At 50.9% G+C, this 18,582-nt stretch overlaps 1 protein-coding gene across 1 annotated transcript in view; it reads left to right on the top strand.

Moving 5' to 3' along the window:
- Positions 1–18,582, top strand: part of SYT13 (synaptotagmin 13) — a 42,888-nt gene that overhangs the window by 18,046 nt on the left and 6,260 nt on the right. The window contains exons 2-4 of the mRNA XM_059068637.2: positions 10,107–10,332; positions 12,949–13,083; positions 14,549–14,850. Of these exons, the coding sequence (XP_058924620.1) occupies positions 10,107–10,332; positions 12,949–13,083; positions 14,549–14,850 (663 nt within the window). The remainder of the gene's footprint in view (positions 1–10,106; positions 10,333–12,948; positions 13,084–14,548; positions 14,851–18,582) is intronic.

Here is an 18,582-nt window from a genome sequence, read left to right as displayed (position 1 = left end):
GTCCGCAGGGAGCCATGTTGCGAAATATCATTTAGCAGCACTGGCTTCGTGGAGGACTCGTGGTCCAAGCCTAGAGCTGTCATACATTAGCTGTGGGATCCTGGACAAGTTTCAGTGTCTCTGAGTCTCAACTTCCTCCTCTGTAAAGAAAGGAATTAAGTTATTTTTATTTATTAACACTAGGGTATAGAAAAGAGAAAACAGTAGGCACTTATCTCTAGGGTCGTGTGAGGGTCAAATGCAGTAATGTCTGTTGCGCTTTGCAGAGCATCTGGTGCAAAGGAAGTGGTAGAGAGATGGTGGCCATATTGCCCTTTCAGGCTTTGTGATGTAACTGATGGAGTCAATGCAGCACCACCTACAAGATGCTCTGGGTGGGATCTTGCCATTGTGTGGTTTCCAGCCCTGTGGAATTATTGTTTTTAAAATCTGCGTTTGAATTCTGTGTCTTCCAGAAGAATGGGGATAATGACAACACTCATTGCCCCTCCTTTTCTCGTAGGGCTTTAAGCTTTGGTGGTACCCACCCGCCGTTCTCTGAACACACTGCAGACTTTCATGCGGCTGCCTTGACCCAGAAAGCCCTTCCCCCACTTCTGCACCTGTCAAACTGCTGCCTGGGCTTCGGGGCAGGGCCGGAGGGCAGCAAACAAAAGTCAGAGTCTCTGAATCGTTATGAAATTCACCTCCCATTATACACCCCACCCCACCCTGTCCCTTCCCCGGGCAAAGTTTGATGTGCTTCTACGCACTCTGTCTTGTGTTTCACTGGTCTCCGTCATAGTGATTATTATTATACGAATCCCCTCACGGCCCACCCTCCTTCACCAGTCATCCACGCATAGATTCCATCAATCATCATTGAACTGTTTGTGGGGAGCCGAGAGGACGTGACAGAGGGGGGTCGTGCCTGTGAGCAGCTCACCACACAAGAGGACGTTTCTCCATCTACCCTGCCTGGCGTTCTAGGACCTCCCCCAAACCAGGGCGTTCCCACGTGAGCCTCAGGGACCACCTGTGTCACAGTCACCCTAGAAAGCTTCTTAGACACACAGATTCTTTAGGATCCACCTAAGACCTCTGAGTCAAGGCAGGGGAGGCACTTGGGAATCAGTTTTACATTCTCCCAGGTGAAATTTCTACACATCAAAGTGTGGAACCAGCGCTTCCACTCTGTTCCACTGACTAAAGGGCCTGCAGGGGCAGAGGGAGGGGTGGTGGGGCCAGGCAGTGGCCCAAGCAACAGTCTAAGGGGCACAAAGCATGGGTGAACAGTAAAGGATGACTAAAAATATGAGGAGGTGGGAAAGGGCTGGAAGCATGACAGAGCGGGTAAACAGAGGACTCTGCAGAGAGCCAGCCTGGGTTTGAACCTTGCCTCTACTACTCACTAGCTGGCTGCGCATCCTGACCTGTAAAATGGGATTGATCATAGCAGCACTTCCTGATAGGATTATTATGAGGATTCAGTGAGCTCAGATTGGAACAGTACAGGGCACAGGTGGGCAGAACCACAAGATGGAAGAGGCTGGGAGGACTCTGAGTTTGGAGAACAGCCAGCAGACCCTTTAAGACTGAGAGAAATCAGCTTTTATTGGGTTCAGCCACTGAGGTTGGGGGTTGTTTGTTACATAGCAGGTGGTCTTCGCTGACTAATACAAGGTCATGAACAAGTGTCCTGCTAGCCAAGAAGGTTCAATCAGTTGTAGGTGTGTGCAAGGATGCTCCACAGAGGGGATGGGCAGAGAGGATCAAGGCTTTGGGTTGTTAAGAGCTTCTATAGCTGCACCTCAAATTCTCTTTAGAGGAGTTATCTATACAGTTGGAATGAAACTTTGGACAGATGGTTCTTCACACAGACTCTAGGAGTTGGTCCTTCCCTGGAAGCAAAATGACTGTTTCTCTCAGTTAACTTCTAGCTTGATTTATCACATGTTGTCCAACATAGGAAGAAGGAGTCCTGCTTCTCCACTAGGGCACGCATGTGTGTGTGTGTGTGTGTGTGTGCAAAACTTTTCTGTCCTGATGGTAATTTAAAACACTTTAATACTAAATCAATCATATGGAGTCAAATACAAAAAGTCACATGAACTTTAAGATAGAACTGGAGATTTCAAGAAAGAATCCCAATTACTCCAGAAGACTTCCCATTCTCTGGAGTATGTGTTACCTTTGTCTGCCTCTAGTGCTGCTTTAAAAGGAACGTTTGAGAAACACTGACCCAGAGACCAGTGGATCCTAACTACAGGTTCACAGACAGGTTCTGGGCTGGCCATGTGTAGGAATCACTTGGGACACGCACTCAACATTCAGATACTTATGCCCACCCCAGAAAGCCTAATTCAGCAGGTGGGCAAGAGGCATGTGTTTGTGAGTGTGTGTGTGTGTGTGTGTGTGTGTGTGTGTGTGTGTGTGTGTGTGTATCTCTATCTAAATTTTATTGAGGTACTGTTGTCATATAGTGAAATGCACACATCCCAAGTCACTCGTTTGATCAGTTTTGACAATCTATCCTCTAGGCTGTAACACACATCTTCTACCATGCCTCTTACCATTCAGTTCTCCCCAGTAGCAATCAGAACCACTGTTCTGATTTCTATCACCATCCATTAGTTTCACCTGTCCTAGAACTTCATCTACATCAGTGTTTCTCAATCATGATGCTGTTTACATTGGGGTGAGATAATTCTTTGTTGTGGGGAGCTGTCCTGTGCATTGTAGGATGATAGCTAGCAGCATTCTGGCCTCTACCTGATAGCAGCCTCCACCTCCAGCTGTGACAACCGAGAATGTCTCCAGACATTGCAAATGTCCCCTGAGTTGAGAACCTCTGATATAAATGGAATCACACAGTATAGATGCTTATGTATTATGCCTTCTTTTGTTTACCATGTTTTTGCAATTTTTCCCTGTTGTTGAGTATATTCACAATTCCTTTCTTTACTGTTAAGGAGTATACCATTGTAAGAATATGCCACAGTGTACCTGCCCCTTCTCCTGTTGATGGACACTTGGGCTGCTTTCTATTTTTGGCTAGTATGACTAAGGTTACTATCAGTATTCATGTATAAGTCTTTTTGTCAACATATATTTTCATCTTCTTTGGAAAAATACCTAGGAGTGGAATTGTTGGGTCATAGGGTAGATATATGTTTAACTTTTAAGAAACTACCGGTTGTTATTTACAATGGCTAAGACATGGAAGCAACCTAAATGTCCATCAACAGATGAATGGATAAGAAGATGTGGTGCATATATACAATGGAATACTACTCAGCCATAAAAAAGAATGAAATCATGCCATTTGCAGCAAAATGGATGGACCTAGAGATTATCATACTAAGTGAAGTCAGAAAGAGAAAGACAAATACCATATGATATCACTTATATGTGGAATCTAAAATATGATACAAATGAACTTTTTTACAAAACAGAAATAGACTCACAAACATAGAAAACAAATTTATGGTTACCAAAGGGGAAAGGGGGTTGGGGGAGAGATAAATTAGGAGTTGAGAATTAGCAGATACAAACTACTATATATAAAATAGATAAACAACACGGTTCTACTGTATAGCACAGGGAACTATATTCAATATCCTATAATAAACCATAATGGGAAAAATATGAATAAGAATATATATATTCTTTTGTGCTAAAAAATATGAAAAAGAATATAGATGCTGGCCCCAAAGGATAAATCAAAAACTTTACATAGACTCCAGGGTCAAATAAGTATTTCCAACATTCGCCAAGGGCCTGCCGTGCCAGCCTCTGTGCTAAGAGCTTACACCCAGTTGTCTTTTCTACTCCTCAATCTAACCTCAGGAGATAGGTACTATTATTAACACTCCCTTTTATAGATGAATAAACCAGGGGCACAGAGAGGTTAATTAATCAGACCCAAGATCACACAGCAAGTAGCTGGCAGAGCCTGGACTCCAACCAAGCTGTCTTGTTTTCGAGCGTGAACTCTGACCACAAGGCTGTATTTCAAACTCTTGTACACACGTTAGTACGCATAATTACCAGTATCAGAGCCCAGAGTGACAGAGGCTGTCAGGTCCCTGTCCTCTGACCCAGCTCCCCTCTCAGGGGGACTTTGCTGTGCTGAGCCTCAGACCCCAGCCACAATGGCCCGTGTTTGGCCTCATCTGAAAACTCTATGTTCAACTCTCTCTTACTCTGCCATCTCTTTTTTTTAAAGTTCAAGTATAAAGGGCAAAGCCATCCGTTTCCATTTCCAGTTGGGACTGTTTCCCCCACCCGTAACTTCTGGATGCTGTGATGCTTTAATATGGATGGCCCAGAGTGAAAACCCGAATTAATAAACAGACTTTAGGTGAAAAACTTAATCATGTCACAAAAGGGGTCACCTAACATCTCTAGTAAGGTTAAACATTTGTTTACAGATCATTAACTACATCATTAATTTCCTTTTTTGTCAACATAAGCCCTGTAAAAAAAGGACAGCATCTGTCTTGATCACTTCGATGTTCCTAACGCTTAGCGTAGGACCTGGCCTGTCGTAGGGCATCAATAAATACTTGTTCATTAAATGAAGGTTTGTCCCTCCCCATCCACACCATCTGTCTTAGCCTGGATGACAGGAAAGTGGAGCCTGCCAGAGGCCTCCAGGCTTTTCTTCATCAGCAAGTGCCATCCAGGGATGCAGGAGGGAGGAGAGGAGGCGGGGGGCACGCACAGGGAGCGTTACCGAGCCAGCCTCCAGCTGGTGTCAAGGGCGACTGCTGGATCTCGAGGTGTCATCTTCTGAAATGTCACTGAACTGTTTGGGATGAAGAACGAGGAAGAAGGGAGGAGCCCACAGTGTTCAAATTCCCCCCACGGAGTTTTGACACATCCGGGTTGCCCTTGGGTGTCTCACACCTCAGCAGCCACAGAGAAGCCCAGGGCAGGTGCAAGAGGGGTGTGGCACGGGTGTGACATAAGACACTTTGGGGCTGTGCCTATGTGAAGCTGGTCGGTGTCCACACAGAGCTCGCCACGTGGGGAGAAGCAAGTGACTCATGGCCCCGGAGATGGATGAGGAGGGAGAAGCCAAGGATACAAATCAGAAGGGGCTGATGCTCCAATGAGGGTGTCTCTCCCATCTCTGTACCTACATTGCCAAGCGCAGCTGGGCATTCCCTAATCGTTGAACACTTGCCTCCACTGGAAACCTTCCTTGATTCATCCTGCATCTCTATTTCCAGACCTTCTTTTCTGGGTTCAAGGGGCATTTAGAAAGAGAATCCCACTTTGAAAGCTTACCCCTCCTACATCGGGCGGTGTAAGGCTTGAACTCAGTCCTCCCATGGATTTGCCCTGCTGAGCACTTCCTTCCTCCCAGGCATCCATCCGCTCCACCTATAATCCCTTCCCAGGCTCCCTCCCTCAAGTCCCAAACCTCTTTTCTGCTTCTTGGGCATTGAGGTTTAAGGTATTTAAGTGGAAACACAGATGCATTTGAAAGATGTGGTGGAACCAGGGTTTTGAAACGCAACAAATAAGATTGTACAAGGGAACGAGATAGGTAATCAGCTGCTGCTTTCACTGCTTGGAGAGGCTCATGCAGTGGTCAGCAGACTCTGCTTCTCGCCTGGTCAAGGGCTAGAAATCATTTTCCACTAAAGGCAGCCATTGCTGTACAGGATCTTACCAAGGCAGGACAAGGATAAACAGTAAAAGAGGATGCCGTTGGCTGGAGGCAGAGGGGCTCAGGGAGATGTTTGAGCCTAGGTAGAGTTTCTCTACACCAAGGTCATGATCTCCTGTGATGCTCGATTAAAAATGCATTGCATCAGTTCAGGATGCTTTTGGCTGCAATTCACAAAGACCCCAATCCAAACGGGCTTCAACAATAAGAACAACATTATTCACGTAACCAGAAGTACAAAGGTAGGACAGCTTTCAGGCTCAGTTGAGTCAGTGGTTTAATGACGCTGTCATCAAAGACATAGCTTCCTTCTGTCTCTCTACTCTGCGGTCCACCTTGTCGGCTCTGTTCTAAGACTGGCTCACCTTGCTGTTGCGAGGCAGGGCCACATACCGTCCTATTCAGCAAGGGAGAGAATCTCTTCTGGTGTCGTCGAAAGCAAGTCCTTTCATCCTGTCTGGGGTGGCTTCCCCGGGGCACAAACAGTTCCCAAGACGATGCCAAGAACGAATAGAATCAGACCAAAGAGAACCCCCCATCCCCACCCTTGCCCCGGAGCGGGGGTGGGACCCAGAAAGCCTGGTGAGCTGGAGGGAAGGTAGAGGGGGCAGGGAATGGATATTGACGGACACCCAAGAAAAGCCCAGCCCGCTGCAGCCTCCTGAGGTTCTCAGGGGCACACAAAGTGAGACCCACCGCGTAGGGAGGAATTCGAACTCAGGCTCTGCAGAGACTTGAGGTGACATGGACTGGACCTCACTCAAAACTGAGCCCAGTGATTATTTCCCTATTAAAAATGCAATGTCAGGGCTTCCCTGGTGGCGCAGTGGTTGAGAGTCCGCCTGCCGATGCAGGGGACGCGGGTTCGTGCCCCGGTCCGGGAGGATCCCACATGCCGTGGAGCGGCTGGGCCCGTGAGCCATGGCCGCTGAGCCTGCGCGTCCGGAGCCTGTGCTCCACGACGGGAGAGGCCTCAGCAGTGAGAGGCCCGCGTACCGCAAAAAAAAAAAAAAAAAAAAAAAAGCAAAGTCAGCCAAGTTTGATCAAACTGGGAATTAATCAACATCGCCCTTTTCTAAAATGATTGAACTGAGATGAAGCCAAGAGTAAATGTAAAAGTGTTCCCTAGACCAGCCCAAGAGCCTCAGTTCTGGCCGCAGCAAGTGACAGAACAGGGTGACTCTTGAGAAGAGGATATGGTCCAGTGGCCTGCGGGAAACTGTCGCACAGGAGGGAGTCTTAGCAGCGGGTCCCATGATGCTGCATTCGCCACTTAGAATCCAGCATCCAAAACAAACAAGGACTTATTTTTCTTGAAAAACAGCTGCAAGGCAGTGGAAATGACACAAATTGGAAGTGAAAAATATCTGGAGGCTTGATTATATACTGCTCATCAATTGTATGACCTTGAACTTCCTCCAGTCTCCGTTTCTTTGTTGTGAAATAGTATATAATGAGCATAACTCAGATGAAATATTAGAGGCAAGCACCACTTTGTGGAGGACAGAAAGACATGGGGACATCGGCCATTGCTCTGTGTGTCTCCTCCCGGGGTCCAGCCTTCCTCCCCAGCCCTCTCGCTGCCTTCCAGACCCCCTCGCTCCTTCAAGCTCTAGCTCACGCCCTGGCTCCTCCCTGACCTCCAGGACTCCTCCACGTGCCCCCTGCAGGTGTCGTCTGCTCTCTCCCACCTGTTATTTACACAGGCCGTCTGCCGCCTGCTTCTGTACGGCAGTCCCAAACTGTCAGATATACTCTCATCTACTCTCCTGTTTGTGATTGTCTCCCCAACTCACCTGTACCGGCAAAGAAAGAACAGCATCTCCCACCTCTTTGTAGCTCAGCTTGTGGGAGTGAACCAAGCCTTGAAATCACCTGGCTCTTGAGTGATAACTCAGAGGTGAAATGATCCGTCAAAAGGTACTCAAGGGCTTCCCCAGTGGCGCAGTGGTTGAGAATCCGCCTGCCAATGCAGGGAACACGGGTTCGATCCCTGGCCCAGGAAGATCCCACATGCCGCGGAGCAACTCAGCTCGTGTGCCACAACTGCTGAGCCTGTGCTCTGGAGCCCGTGAGCCACAACTACTGAGCCCGCGTGCTGCAACTACTGAAGCCCGCACACCTAGAGACCATGCTCCACAATGAGAGAAGCCACTGCAATGAGAAGCCCGTGCACCACAACGAAGAGTAGCCCCCACTCCCCACAACTAGAGAAAGCCCGTGTGCAGCAACAAAGACCCAACACAGCCAAAAAAGTAAATAAATAAATAAATATTTTTAAAAAAAAAAAAAAAAAAAAGGTACTCAAGCTCGGACGGTTGGGTCAATACTAGAAGCCAGGCCCCTGGATGCTCATTGACGCTCAATGTGGTGGAGGTGCAAAGGCGGCCTGACTTTACAAATCATACAGCTCCTCCCAGGGCGCCTAGTCAAAGTGTGTAATAATGACGAGCGTCTCTGAAGGGGGGGTGCTGCCTGGCAGAGGCTTGAAGGCAGAAGAAGAGTTAGGAGCCACTGGGGCAGTGGGCTTTGGGGACCAGGCTCGTCTAGGCTTGACCTTGTCACCGCCCGCGCTCTCTGGTCCAGGGCAACCTTGGTCCATTGAAGTCGGAAGTGCTTTCCGAGCTCATGCGTGCCAGATGCACTCAGCAGAGATCAGGATAGAGGTGTCCTAGCTTGGGCTGCATTATAGCCTACTGGGCAGCGTTTCCAAGCGGGGCATGAAGGGTTTTATCCTCTCTAAGCCCCTTAGGGAGTTCCGAAGGACACGCGATGCAGGGGCTGCAGCCCTCAGGGTACCCGCAGGAAGTGGGTGTTCAGGAGAGGCTGGCTCCTGCTTCCTACCCCTTTCGCACCTTCCCATGGACTCTCCATCCATTGTCCAGTCAATGAGGATAGTTAGGAATGCTCCCGTCATCAAGTTCCAGCCTCCTTCAGGAACGGTTGGGGACAGAGTCTCAACCACGGAAGAACGTCCAGGAGCTGTCCTGGGGTGGTGAAATGTACGGAGTGCACACACACTAAACCGGAACTTTGAAACAGTGTAACCCCCGCCCCCCTCCAGGACCGCACTCTCTTCCCATCCTCTCAGTCACTCCTGCCACTGGGCGGAGCAGCCTTGACGCCTGGCCAGCCCCTGCAACCGCCGCAGAGGGGGGAGGGACAGGAGGACGGCATGGAGGGCGGGCAGCTCCTTGGGGGCTCTGCTGTGGGTTGTTACCTGCCTCACACTGAGGGCCGTTTGGTGGGCTGCCCACCCAGTGTGCCAGCGACCCAAGCTCTAGATCTGGTCGTCCACCCCCAATTTCCTGGGGACTGGGCAGGTCCCCAGTATTGCTGCCCGTTAAATAACTTTGAATCCCTCAAGTAGGAGATATCTCAGTCCCCAGTGGAGGCAAAGATAGAAGATTCCACTCCTGTGTGAGGCAGCCTTGCCTACTTAAGACTTGACAAGCAGGTGGGTCTTTGTGTAAAGAAAAGATGCGCTTTCCTCCAGGTGGACTCAGCCCTACCCCAGGGCACATAGCTGGGCAAGGGGTGCACAGATTGCATTTCAGCCGCCACTTGCTCCTCATCCAGACATCTTTGTGCAGTGCGCAAAACACACAACTGAACATGGCAGCCCTAGCCACAAGTATGCATTGTGTGCTCCCTGTGAGCAGACGCGGACAAGGATCAAGACAAGACATAATCCCTGTGCCTATGGGGCTCACGTACTAGTGGGAGAGACTGACCACAAACAGGCCAGGCTATGGTGAGAACAACACAGGGTGAGAGAGATGCTGTAAGGCAAAGCGCTGGACGTGGTGATAAGGAGGGACAGGCTTGGAGGGGGGACTTAATTTAGAGCTGGTGGAGGTGGCGGTGAGTGGTTCGCGGGGAGGAGTTGGGGGCCAGAAGCCAGACCCAGAAAGAGTTCAGCCTGTTTGAGAAGCAGGTTGCTCGGTGGCCGGAAAGGGGTTGGGGGGCGATGTCAGAAAGATGAGCGGGGCCAGGCTGGACAAGCACTTATGGGTCACCGCAAGGAGTTTGGATGTCTTGCAAATGTCTGTGGGACCCCAGACATTTCTGAGCCATTGGGTGGAGAAGGGCAGGGGGAGGAGGAATAAGAGAGAAAGACTAGGAGGAGAGAAAACAGAGGCAGGTAGCACAGCTGAGAGCAGTGGGGAACACCTGTGGGCACAGGTGTAGGGTGCACAGGGGATGGACGCACGGACAAGCAGGGCCGACATCTCAGCGGGCCCTGGCGTGGTCCATGATATTGGAGATTCTGCTGCGCTTGGAGATGGCGTTTTGCCTTTTCCCAAGTCACGGTCCTCAGAGCAGAAAGGAACCACAGCCCTCCCCCTGCCTCCCTTGAAAGCTCAGGTCATCTACTGTCATTTCTGTGGGTGGGAACAGGCAGGAGATCCTCTCGTGGACTAATCAGAGTGATTTGTGTGTGCAGTTCAACGTCAAAAAGTCCACAGAGCCCGTTCAGCCGCGAGCCCTGCTCAAGTTCCCAGATATCTACGGCCCCAGGCCGGCTGTGACGGCCCCCGAGGTCATCAACTACGCTGATTACACTCTGAGGACCACAGCGGAGCCCGCGGCACCTGCCAGCCCCCAGGCCCCGAATGACAGCCGCCTCAAGAGGCAGGTCACAGAGGAGCTGTTCGTCCTTCCTCAGAATGGTAGGGCTCTCTGCCCCTCCCTCTTCTGTGGGCAGTACTCAGCGAGGGGTGAGAGCATCTCTGTAGACGGTGGGCACGGCCAGCCCCAGTGTCCGTGGCATTGGACCCTGGGCAAGCAGTGGGCACAGCACCTTGGAATTACAGCCCTTTAGCCCTTCATTCCCTGCGAGTTCCCCCATTGCCTCTCCCCAAGGCCCCCAACTTTCCACTGGGAAATGGAGTCCCTTTCCAGATGTGGGCACCACGATAGAGTGGGTTATAAAGAGCTGTGGTCAAACTACGGGCCTCAGCGTCATGGGTTGAATCTCTCCCCTCTTATATACCCATTGTGTGACCCTGGTCATGTTGCTAATCTTTGGGGGGCCTCGGTCTCCTCGTATATAAAATGGGATCATACTATCACCTGCCCGGAAGGGTTGTTGTAAAGTGTAAACGTAATGATGCATAGAGAGTGTTTAACTCAGAGCCTGGCCCAAGGATGTAATCAAAACGTCATCATTTTATTATTGTTTCTATTCTCCTTCTCATCAGCGTGAGCGTCAAGAATGTGACACCTTTCTGTGTACAGCGCTATGCTGGACACGGCGGCAGGTGTGGAAGCAGAGACAGTGCCTAACCCAAGGGAGCATGTAGACTTTTATAAGGAGGCAAAAAATCCAGCCAGGAGAATGGATTGTTCCATGGTTTGGGGTTTTGTTTTGTGTGGTTGGAGAGGAGGGTGGTGCAAACAGAAGCAGCGTAACTGGCTCCTAAGGCATCTTCTGGCCTGGGTCCAGCACCACGCTGGCCAGTGAACAGGTGCCCCCCACCAACCCAGCCCGGAACCACAGTGATCACGCTGGCATTTCTTCAAGACCAAATACAGGTAGTGCTGGCGGCAGGAAAGAATACTGGTTGGCTTTTAGCCTCCAGGTTTGCCATCTCACATGTTCAATTAAAATAAACCCATTGAGGCCTTGAGAGCTTAAGCTTGGAGGGTGGGGAACAATTTGCATGAGGACCGGAGGGCCCCTCTCTCTTGGGAGCCCCAGACTTCTCAAGGCTGGGACGAAGGCGGGCTTGGACACTCTCCACCAAGGACAGCAGCAGAGAACTTCAGAGTCTGAAACTTTGAAGAATTCAGAACACATCCATTTGTTTTCTCTTTCTGGTTCCGCATTCCTTTCCCCACCACAGGAGGCAACAACCAAGTTCTGATTCCACTGAAATCTAAGAGCTGATTGGTTCAGCCAATACCGACCAGAGGCCGGGGTGTGCAGAGGGAGAGGACGCCAGATTAGACACCGTCCCCGTGACGTGCACTTAGTCTACTCGCACCATCAATGATCCTTGTCAGCCCCTTTTAGAGCTCGGGGTCCCGATTCTTTTTTTTTTTTTTTTAGTTTTTATTGAAGTATAGTTGATTTACGATGTTGTGTTACTTCCTGCTGTATACACCACAGTGAATCAGTTATACATATACGGGGTCCTGACTTTTCAAGCTGAATCTGCTTCTGCATTTCCCAGGGATGCTGGGTTTGGTTTGGTCTCGGTTTGGCTTTGATTTTGAAGCCTGAAGCAGTCTGAGACCCGAGAGCTCTGGGCGCCAGGCAAGCCCCTTCTGACACTGTCCATGTGCTGCCCTTGGAAGCCACCCGGGTCCTGGGTGGGTGTTTGTTTGGCTTCACGCATTCGCTGCTCACATCCTGGTCAACCCATTTCTTGCTTAGACGCACCAGGGAGATGCTTCACTACTTGCAGGAACCCAATAATGAACCATTTTGGAAATGAAATACTCCTTTATATTTCTGCCCTTTGAATTAGTCCTAAAAATCAAAAAAAATTTTTAAATTCCAAATTGCTACAAGTGAAGTCTCCTCAGCTGCTGGATCCTTTCATCCTCATTATGCCTGACTAATGAGAATCTTCCAGATGTTTGGCTCCTGTCCAGGGGAGGAGCAGAGTGAACAATATTTGTAGTTTTCAGAACTTCTGAACTCAATTCATTCATTCAGCAACTATTTACTGAACCAGCTCTAAAGTCAAATCCACTATCTCCAACCTTGCCCTCCAGTATCTCCTCCGGCCTGACTAATTCTCTGACATTTATTTCCAGCCATGAACTCCTGGGGAGCAGGGATTGGACTCTGTGAGAGAGATGGAACTGGAGATGGCCTGGGGAGTGACTTGCTTGAAACAGGATGATCAGGACCACGCTGTCTGTGACAGTTTCCCCTACTGGAAGCTCACCAGGGGCCAGGCCCTGGGCTAAGTACTTTTCTCACTTTATTTCATTTAACGCTCACAGGAACTCCAGGAAGAAGGAACCGCTATCATTCCCATTGTAAAGATGAGGAAACTGAGGTTCAAAGAAGTCAAGTAACTTGTCCAGGGTCACATAACTATTATGTAACGGCTCATGTCTGACGCCAAAGCCCATGTCTTGCCCACTGGGTTGCGATGGTCCCTTGAAAGGTAATGCCCGGGACCACAGGTGGGGTCTCCTGGTGCAGCCACCATGATTTTGCACCTGGTTAGGAAGCTTTGGGTTTGGATTTGTGGCAGAGACGGAAAAGGCATGATCCGGAAGACAGGACCCCAGCGTGGGTGGGAGTAATGGCTTTACCTTCTTAACAGGTGTGGTGGAGGATGTCTGTGTCATGGAGACTTGGAACCCAGAGAAGGCTGCCAGATGGAACCAAGCTCCCAAACTTCACTACTGTCTGGAGTACGACAGGCAAAAGGCTGAACTCTTTGTGACTCGCCTGGAAGGTATGTTCTTAGCTGACTTTCACGGCCTTCTGTGTGCTCGTCTCCCCGGAGCATCCGTGGCTGCAGGTAGCACTGAGTACTGGATTAGCACGAACAAGACCCTGACCTGTGTGATGGTCAGACACACGGGGTTTTTTCCCCTCTCTCATATACCAGTCCAAAGTGGAGATTCCTGGCTGGTGGACATCTTTCCTCCAAATAGTGATTCGGGGGCCAGGCTCCTTCCACTGAGGCCTCCTTGTCATCTGTATCTAGCAGGTGGAAGGAGGGGGAGAACAGGGAGAGGGCACAACTGTTCCTTAAAGGCTGTATCCTATGTAAGGTATGCATGATGCCTGCTCACTTCCCATTGGCTGGAACTTGGTCACATGACCACCGACTGCAAAGGACTCTGGGAAATGTGGCCTAGTAGGTGCCCAGTTAAAAGAAGGAATGGGTTTTGGTGAACAGCTAGTCATCTCTGCCATGGATGCCTTTGACGTTGGACAGGGCCCGTGCTAGACGCAGAGGGTATTCTGAATGGTCAGCAAAGCTTTTGTAGTCCTAGAACCAGGGAGTCTTTCCTACAGGGTCAGGATGTCCCTGGTCTTCCTACCCTGACAATTCACTTTACCATCAGCAGACGAAGCTGAGACTTTGCAAAGGAATCGGGGCTAAAAATGCACTACTCTGTGGCGCCTGGAAGCTAGAAGCTGGGGACAGGATAAATTGGACTTTTGTACTTCATTTAATTTTTTTGAGGGAGTGTTTTCCGTTTTTACCTCTTTTAAGATTTTTTTTTTAGTGTTTCATATACTTCCTTACATTTGGGCTTCACAGTACTCCCATTGTAACAGTTCGGAAACTGAAGTCTAGCAACATCAGGTGACTTGTCTAAGGTCACTCCAACTAACTGGTGCCAGAGCCAGCACTACGCCCAGTTCCCTTGCAGCTCAGTGCAGGGCTCTTTCTATTAGGACACGTGGCCTCAGTTCCTCATCTTCTCTGCCTGGATAACGCCAGCTACCGCTTCTCAAATTATCATAGAGGAACCAGTCATGAAAGCTCCACAGGTGCGAATTTCCACACAGGGAAGCCTTAAAAACACCAAAGTTCAGAATGCAAAACAGCAGAGTCATGCAGTAGCGGCCAAGCGATTTATATCACAGGTAGTTGTGTGGTAAATATTTAATGTAGAGAGCAAACGAATTACGGAATCAGCAGCAAGACTAATGAAAACCATCAGCCGTCTGTGGGCCCTGGCGCCTTGGGGAAATCTCAGAGTCACGAGGAGGAGCTCCGATTTCTAAATGTCTTACTGAAAGGCGGTTCCACGAAGCCAGTGTGGTCAGGCCCGGCGGGGTCTTTCAGACACCCAAGGTCATGACGACTAAGGCGGATTCTGCAGCTTACAGCAGGGCCCTACTTCTCCCTTCCCCTGGTCCTCAATGAGCCCTACATCTGGCTGCTTTCTCCCCGGCTGCAGCTGTGACCAGCGACCATGACGGAGGCTGTGACTGCTACATCCAGGGCAGCGTGGCCAACAGCATGGGCTCCGTGGAGGCCCAGACGGCCCTGAAGAAGCGGCAGCTGCACACCACGTGGGAGGAAGGCCTCGCGCTGCCCCTGGCAGAGGAGGAGCTCCCCACGGCGACCCTGACCCTGACCCTGAGGACCTGCGACCGCTTCTCTCGCCACAGCGTGGCCGGGGAACTGCGCCTGGGCCTGGATGGGGTGTCGGTGCCTCTGGGGGCCGCCCAGTGGGGCGAGCTGAAGACTTCCGTTAAGGTAGGGTTGCCTCTCCCCAGGAAAGGTAAAACCTGTCAGCAGCGCATGGGATGCAGGACTGGGCCAGTGCTCGTGGAACAAACTTCAGAGAACTTCCCAGGCTAGGGGCGGGGGGGCTGGAGAGGGAGACGGGATATCAAAGTAAGGTGTAGTCTTGAATAGGGTGGAGGGCTGGGGCAGACTGCTAGCTCAGGGCCGGGGATTCCTGGTGTCTCGCTTTGCTTCTAGCTTGCCATGCACACACCCACCCCGGCCTCGCCATCCTGGAAAACGTCGCATTGTGAGTGAATTGGCGCTGGTGCTAACAATATTATCCCCATTTAAAACCATTCATACTCCCCATGCACCTAGTGTGGGCCAGGCAGTGCAGGCGAGAGGGGCGCCGGGCAGAGCCCCTCTGCTGGTGGAAAGTACAGGCCAGAGGGAGATGACAGTGATGATGGCTGTGATGATGACGACATCTGACGTGAGACATCTAAGAGGGGCCTCACTGAAGCGCTCTGAGGGGGAGTGCCGAAAGGCCTGATGTGCAGCGGTGCTCGTGCTGGGCTTTGTAGCAGCGACCAGGGCTATAGGGGGTGTTGGCTGTAGCCTGGGATGGTTTTCCCCACCCCTCTGCTGCTGCAGAAGCCACGAGTGGGAAACAAGCGTCTGCTGAGATGCCTCGCTGTTCAGGGAGAGGTTCCTTGGAGAGCAAACCATCATTCCCCACAGGCCAGGACAGTGAGGGGGTTCAAGGAAGGCCAGGGCTGCAGGACAGTGTGTGGCTATTTAGGGCCCCAGGTCCAGGCCTCATCCAAGGGTCTGCCATGATGGTGCCCGGAGGGAACCTTCTGGATGACCAGTCTCTCAACCAGCTGGTCGGTGCCTTATCCGGAGACTGTATAGCCTGCCAAGCCTAAAATAGTTACTATCTGGTCAGAAAAAGTTTGCTGACTCCCATGCTGGAGTAATAAAAATACTAACAAAGACATTAAGTTTTGAGCTTTTACCATCCATCAGTTGCTATGCTTCGAGCTTTACCTAAGTTCTGTCCCTAATCAACCAGGCGGAAGTGACACCGGGACGACGGCATTTACAGGCAAGAGAACTGAGGCTTAGAGTAGCTCAGGGACCCGCGCGGGGTCTCCCACCTGGGACCTGGCAGGCTCGGCCTTGAGGTCAGGTCAGTCTGGTTGTAAATCCTGGGCTGTCCTCCTGCCGCTGTGGGATGTAAGTGCCCGACAATGCACGCACGAGACGCAGTCAGCAGGCGCCTTTCCTGATGAACTCCGAGGGAGGGGAGAGTACGCTTGCACTCCCCACCTGCTCCACTTTTTGCTATGCTATCTTCTTCGCCTTATCTTCCTCTCTTTCCCAGCCTCAGAAAATTGATAAACACTGACAGCCACTCTCAGCTGGACCCAGGCTGTTCCCAAGCACACTCTCTAATTAGTGTGTGATTTGGGACTTGTGTGGAATCACAGCCTGGGCCCCCCCGGGAACAGGAACCCGACACTTCGGTTTATTCAGCTGGTAAACCAGCTTCCTCGGGAGATGGAGGGGCTCCACCCCAGGGCTTTGGAGAGTTTGGTGCTGCTCCACAGTGGTAGAAACGCAGCCTACCTGGGCAGAAATCCCAGGCACCTAACCTGTTTCCATCCTTTCCCCTAGAAGAACAGAAGTTATTCATTCATTCCACAAATACCTTGCCCAGTTCCCACCATGTGCCAGGCACAGTGCCAGGAGCTGGGGACACGGCAGTGGTGAAGCCAGAAGACCTGCCCTCACGGCTCATCCACCCGAATCATCACACTCAGCGTAGCTGTCACTGGCCCGCAAATATGCTCGCACATCCACTTGGACCTGCTTTTGCCACGAATGGGAACAGGCTCAGAGGGCAGCGCGGGGTCAGAAGTCTGAGATGGGTCTCTCGGTGTACGGGAGAACCCCGAGGCCAGGCTAGGGAGCCCCTTGCCCCCACTAGCTGGAGGGTGCGGGCTGATTTGAACAAAGTGGGTGGAGCCATCAGTTGCTGTAGCCCACATGTTTTTCTTCTCTTGGTCAGAATGGGTTAAAGGAGGTGCCTGCGGTGCCCCAGTTCTCACCGGAAGACGCTAAGCCCAAAGCGGCATGTGCCTCACCAGGGACCACAGAGTGACCCACTCCACGGGCAGCTGGAATCATGCATTGAGAGCCCGAGAGAAAAGACGCAGGGGAGGTGGGCGTGGGAAAAAACAGAGAAAAGATGGAGAAAGAAAGAGGGTTATTTTTGTCAGCAGGTACTTTAAACAGCAGAGCCGAGGGGGCAGAGGCTGTTAAAATTCTCCAGCTGTGGCACAGCCAGCTGGGCTCATCTGGGGCTCTTGGCTCCCTACACAGAGGTGATGAGCCCTTCACGGGCCGATGGGTCCAGGGTTCTCTCACTTGGCCACCCTGTGGCCACAGCCCAGGCCAACAACTGTGGATCCAATAAGTGATCTTGAATCGGGAGGCTGGTGTCCGTCCCAGCTCTGCTGCTACCCCTCAGTACACATGCCTGAACTCGGTTCCTTTAGTGTGAAACGAGAGGTCTGTCCACCGAGGATGCTGGAGGACCACGGGTTTAGGACTGGACTTTGCTATCAGACCAGACCCCCGTTCAAGGCTCAGTTCTGCTACTTACGGGCTTCATGACCTCAGGCAGTGAAGTGCCCTCTCTGAGCGTCAGGGTCTCATGTTTAAAATGGGAACCAGGTCAGTATCCCTCTTACTCTCGTTGTCAAGATGAAATGGGATGTCTCACCCTTCCTTCTCACCAATATGTATTGTGTGTCAGCTGTGTGCTGGGTGCTGGGGACGGCTTTGTGGAGATGAAGGCTCGGGGGAGAGATACAGTCATTGCACCCAGGGCAGAGTGTGTAATGTTAGCTGCCACCCTAAATGCCATTACCAAATTCCTGGCATCTTCCAGAATCATTCCATCACATGACTAGCCACTTAGGGCTAGTTGAACTGTTGCGGTCCTATTGAAGACATGTTTCCTGGATGAAAGGTGTGACCCCGGCAGAGGGCTGGCCGGCTACTCCATCCAGCTTCACTCCCTAAACACAGACTGGCTCTCATTCACCCAGAAACAATGTTCCCACTTAATCATCTCAAGAAGTGGTAATTGTCCTTGCTTGGTAACTAATGGTAATCGTCAAAGCAAGGGGACAGATGCTGTCGCGTGTGCCAGGCACTGTTCTAAGCCGTTATATAATTACTCATTTAATTTTCACAACCCCATTGGGTGGAGATATTATTGTTCCCATTTTACAGATGAGGGAATGAAAGTTTTGGAAAGAGAAATAACTTGCCTAAGGTCACACAACTAGTAAATGGTAAGATTGGAACTGAAATCAGACCATCGATTCTAGAGTCTATACTCTTAGGGCTACCCTGGGGCTGTGACCTGCCTCCTGTGGTGTCTCTTTCACTCGTTCTCCTCCCTCAATGGATTTGTTGAAATTCCAAGCAGACTCTTGTAGGAATTTCAGTGGAGACACTCTGTCAAGCTGCAGCTGTGGGATGGACATGCTGGATGCTTCCCGGAGGCATCAGCACCTCCTGCAAATCAGTTACTGTGTTACCAAGCCAGGCCCTGCTCAGCATTAGTACGTGGCGTTACTGACCCTCTCAGCCCTGCAGGGCTTGGAAGGGATTGTTTTTTCAAGCAGAGTCATGTCTTACGGCAGCCCGCTGCCCCAGGGACCTCATCGGTCAATGCAGTGG

The sequence above is a fragment of the Kogia breviceps genome, chromosome 7 (assembly GCF_026419965.1).
Source record: "Kogia breviceps isolate mKogBre1 chromosome 7, mKogBre1 haplotype 1, whole genome shotgun sequence".
Taxonomy (NCBI): Eukaryota; Metazoa; Chordata; class Mammalia; order Artiodactyla; family Physeteridae; genus Kogia; species Kogia breviceps.
This window is presented reverse-complemented; position numbering and strand designations above follow the sequence as displayed.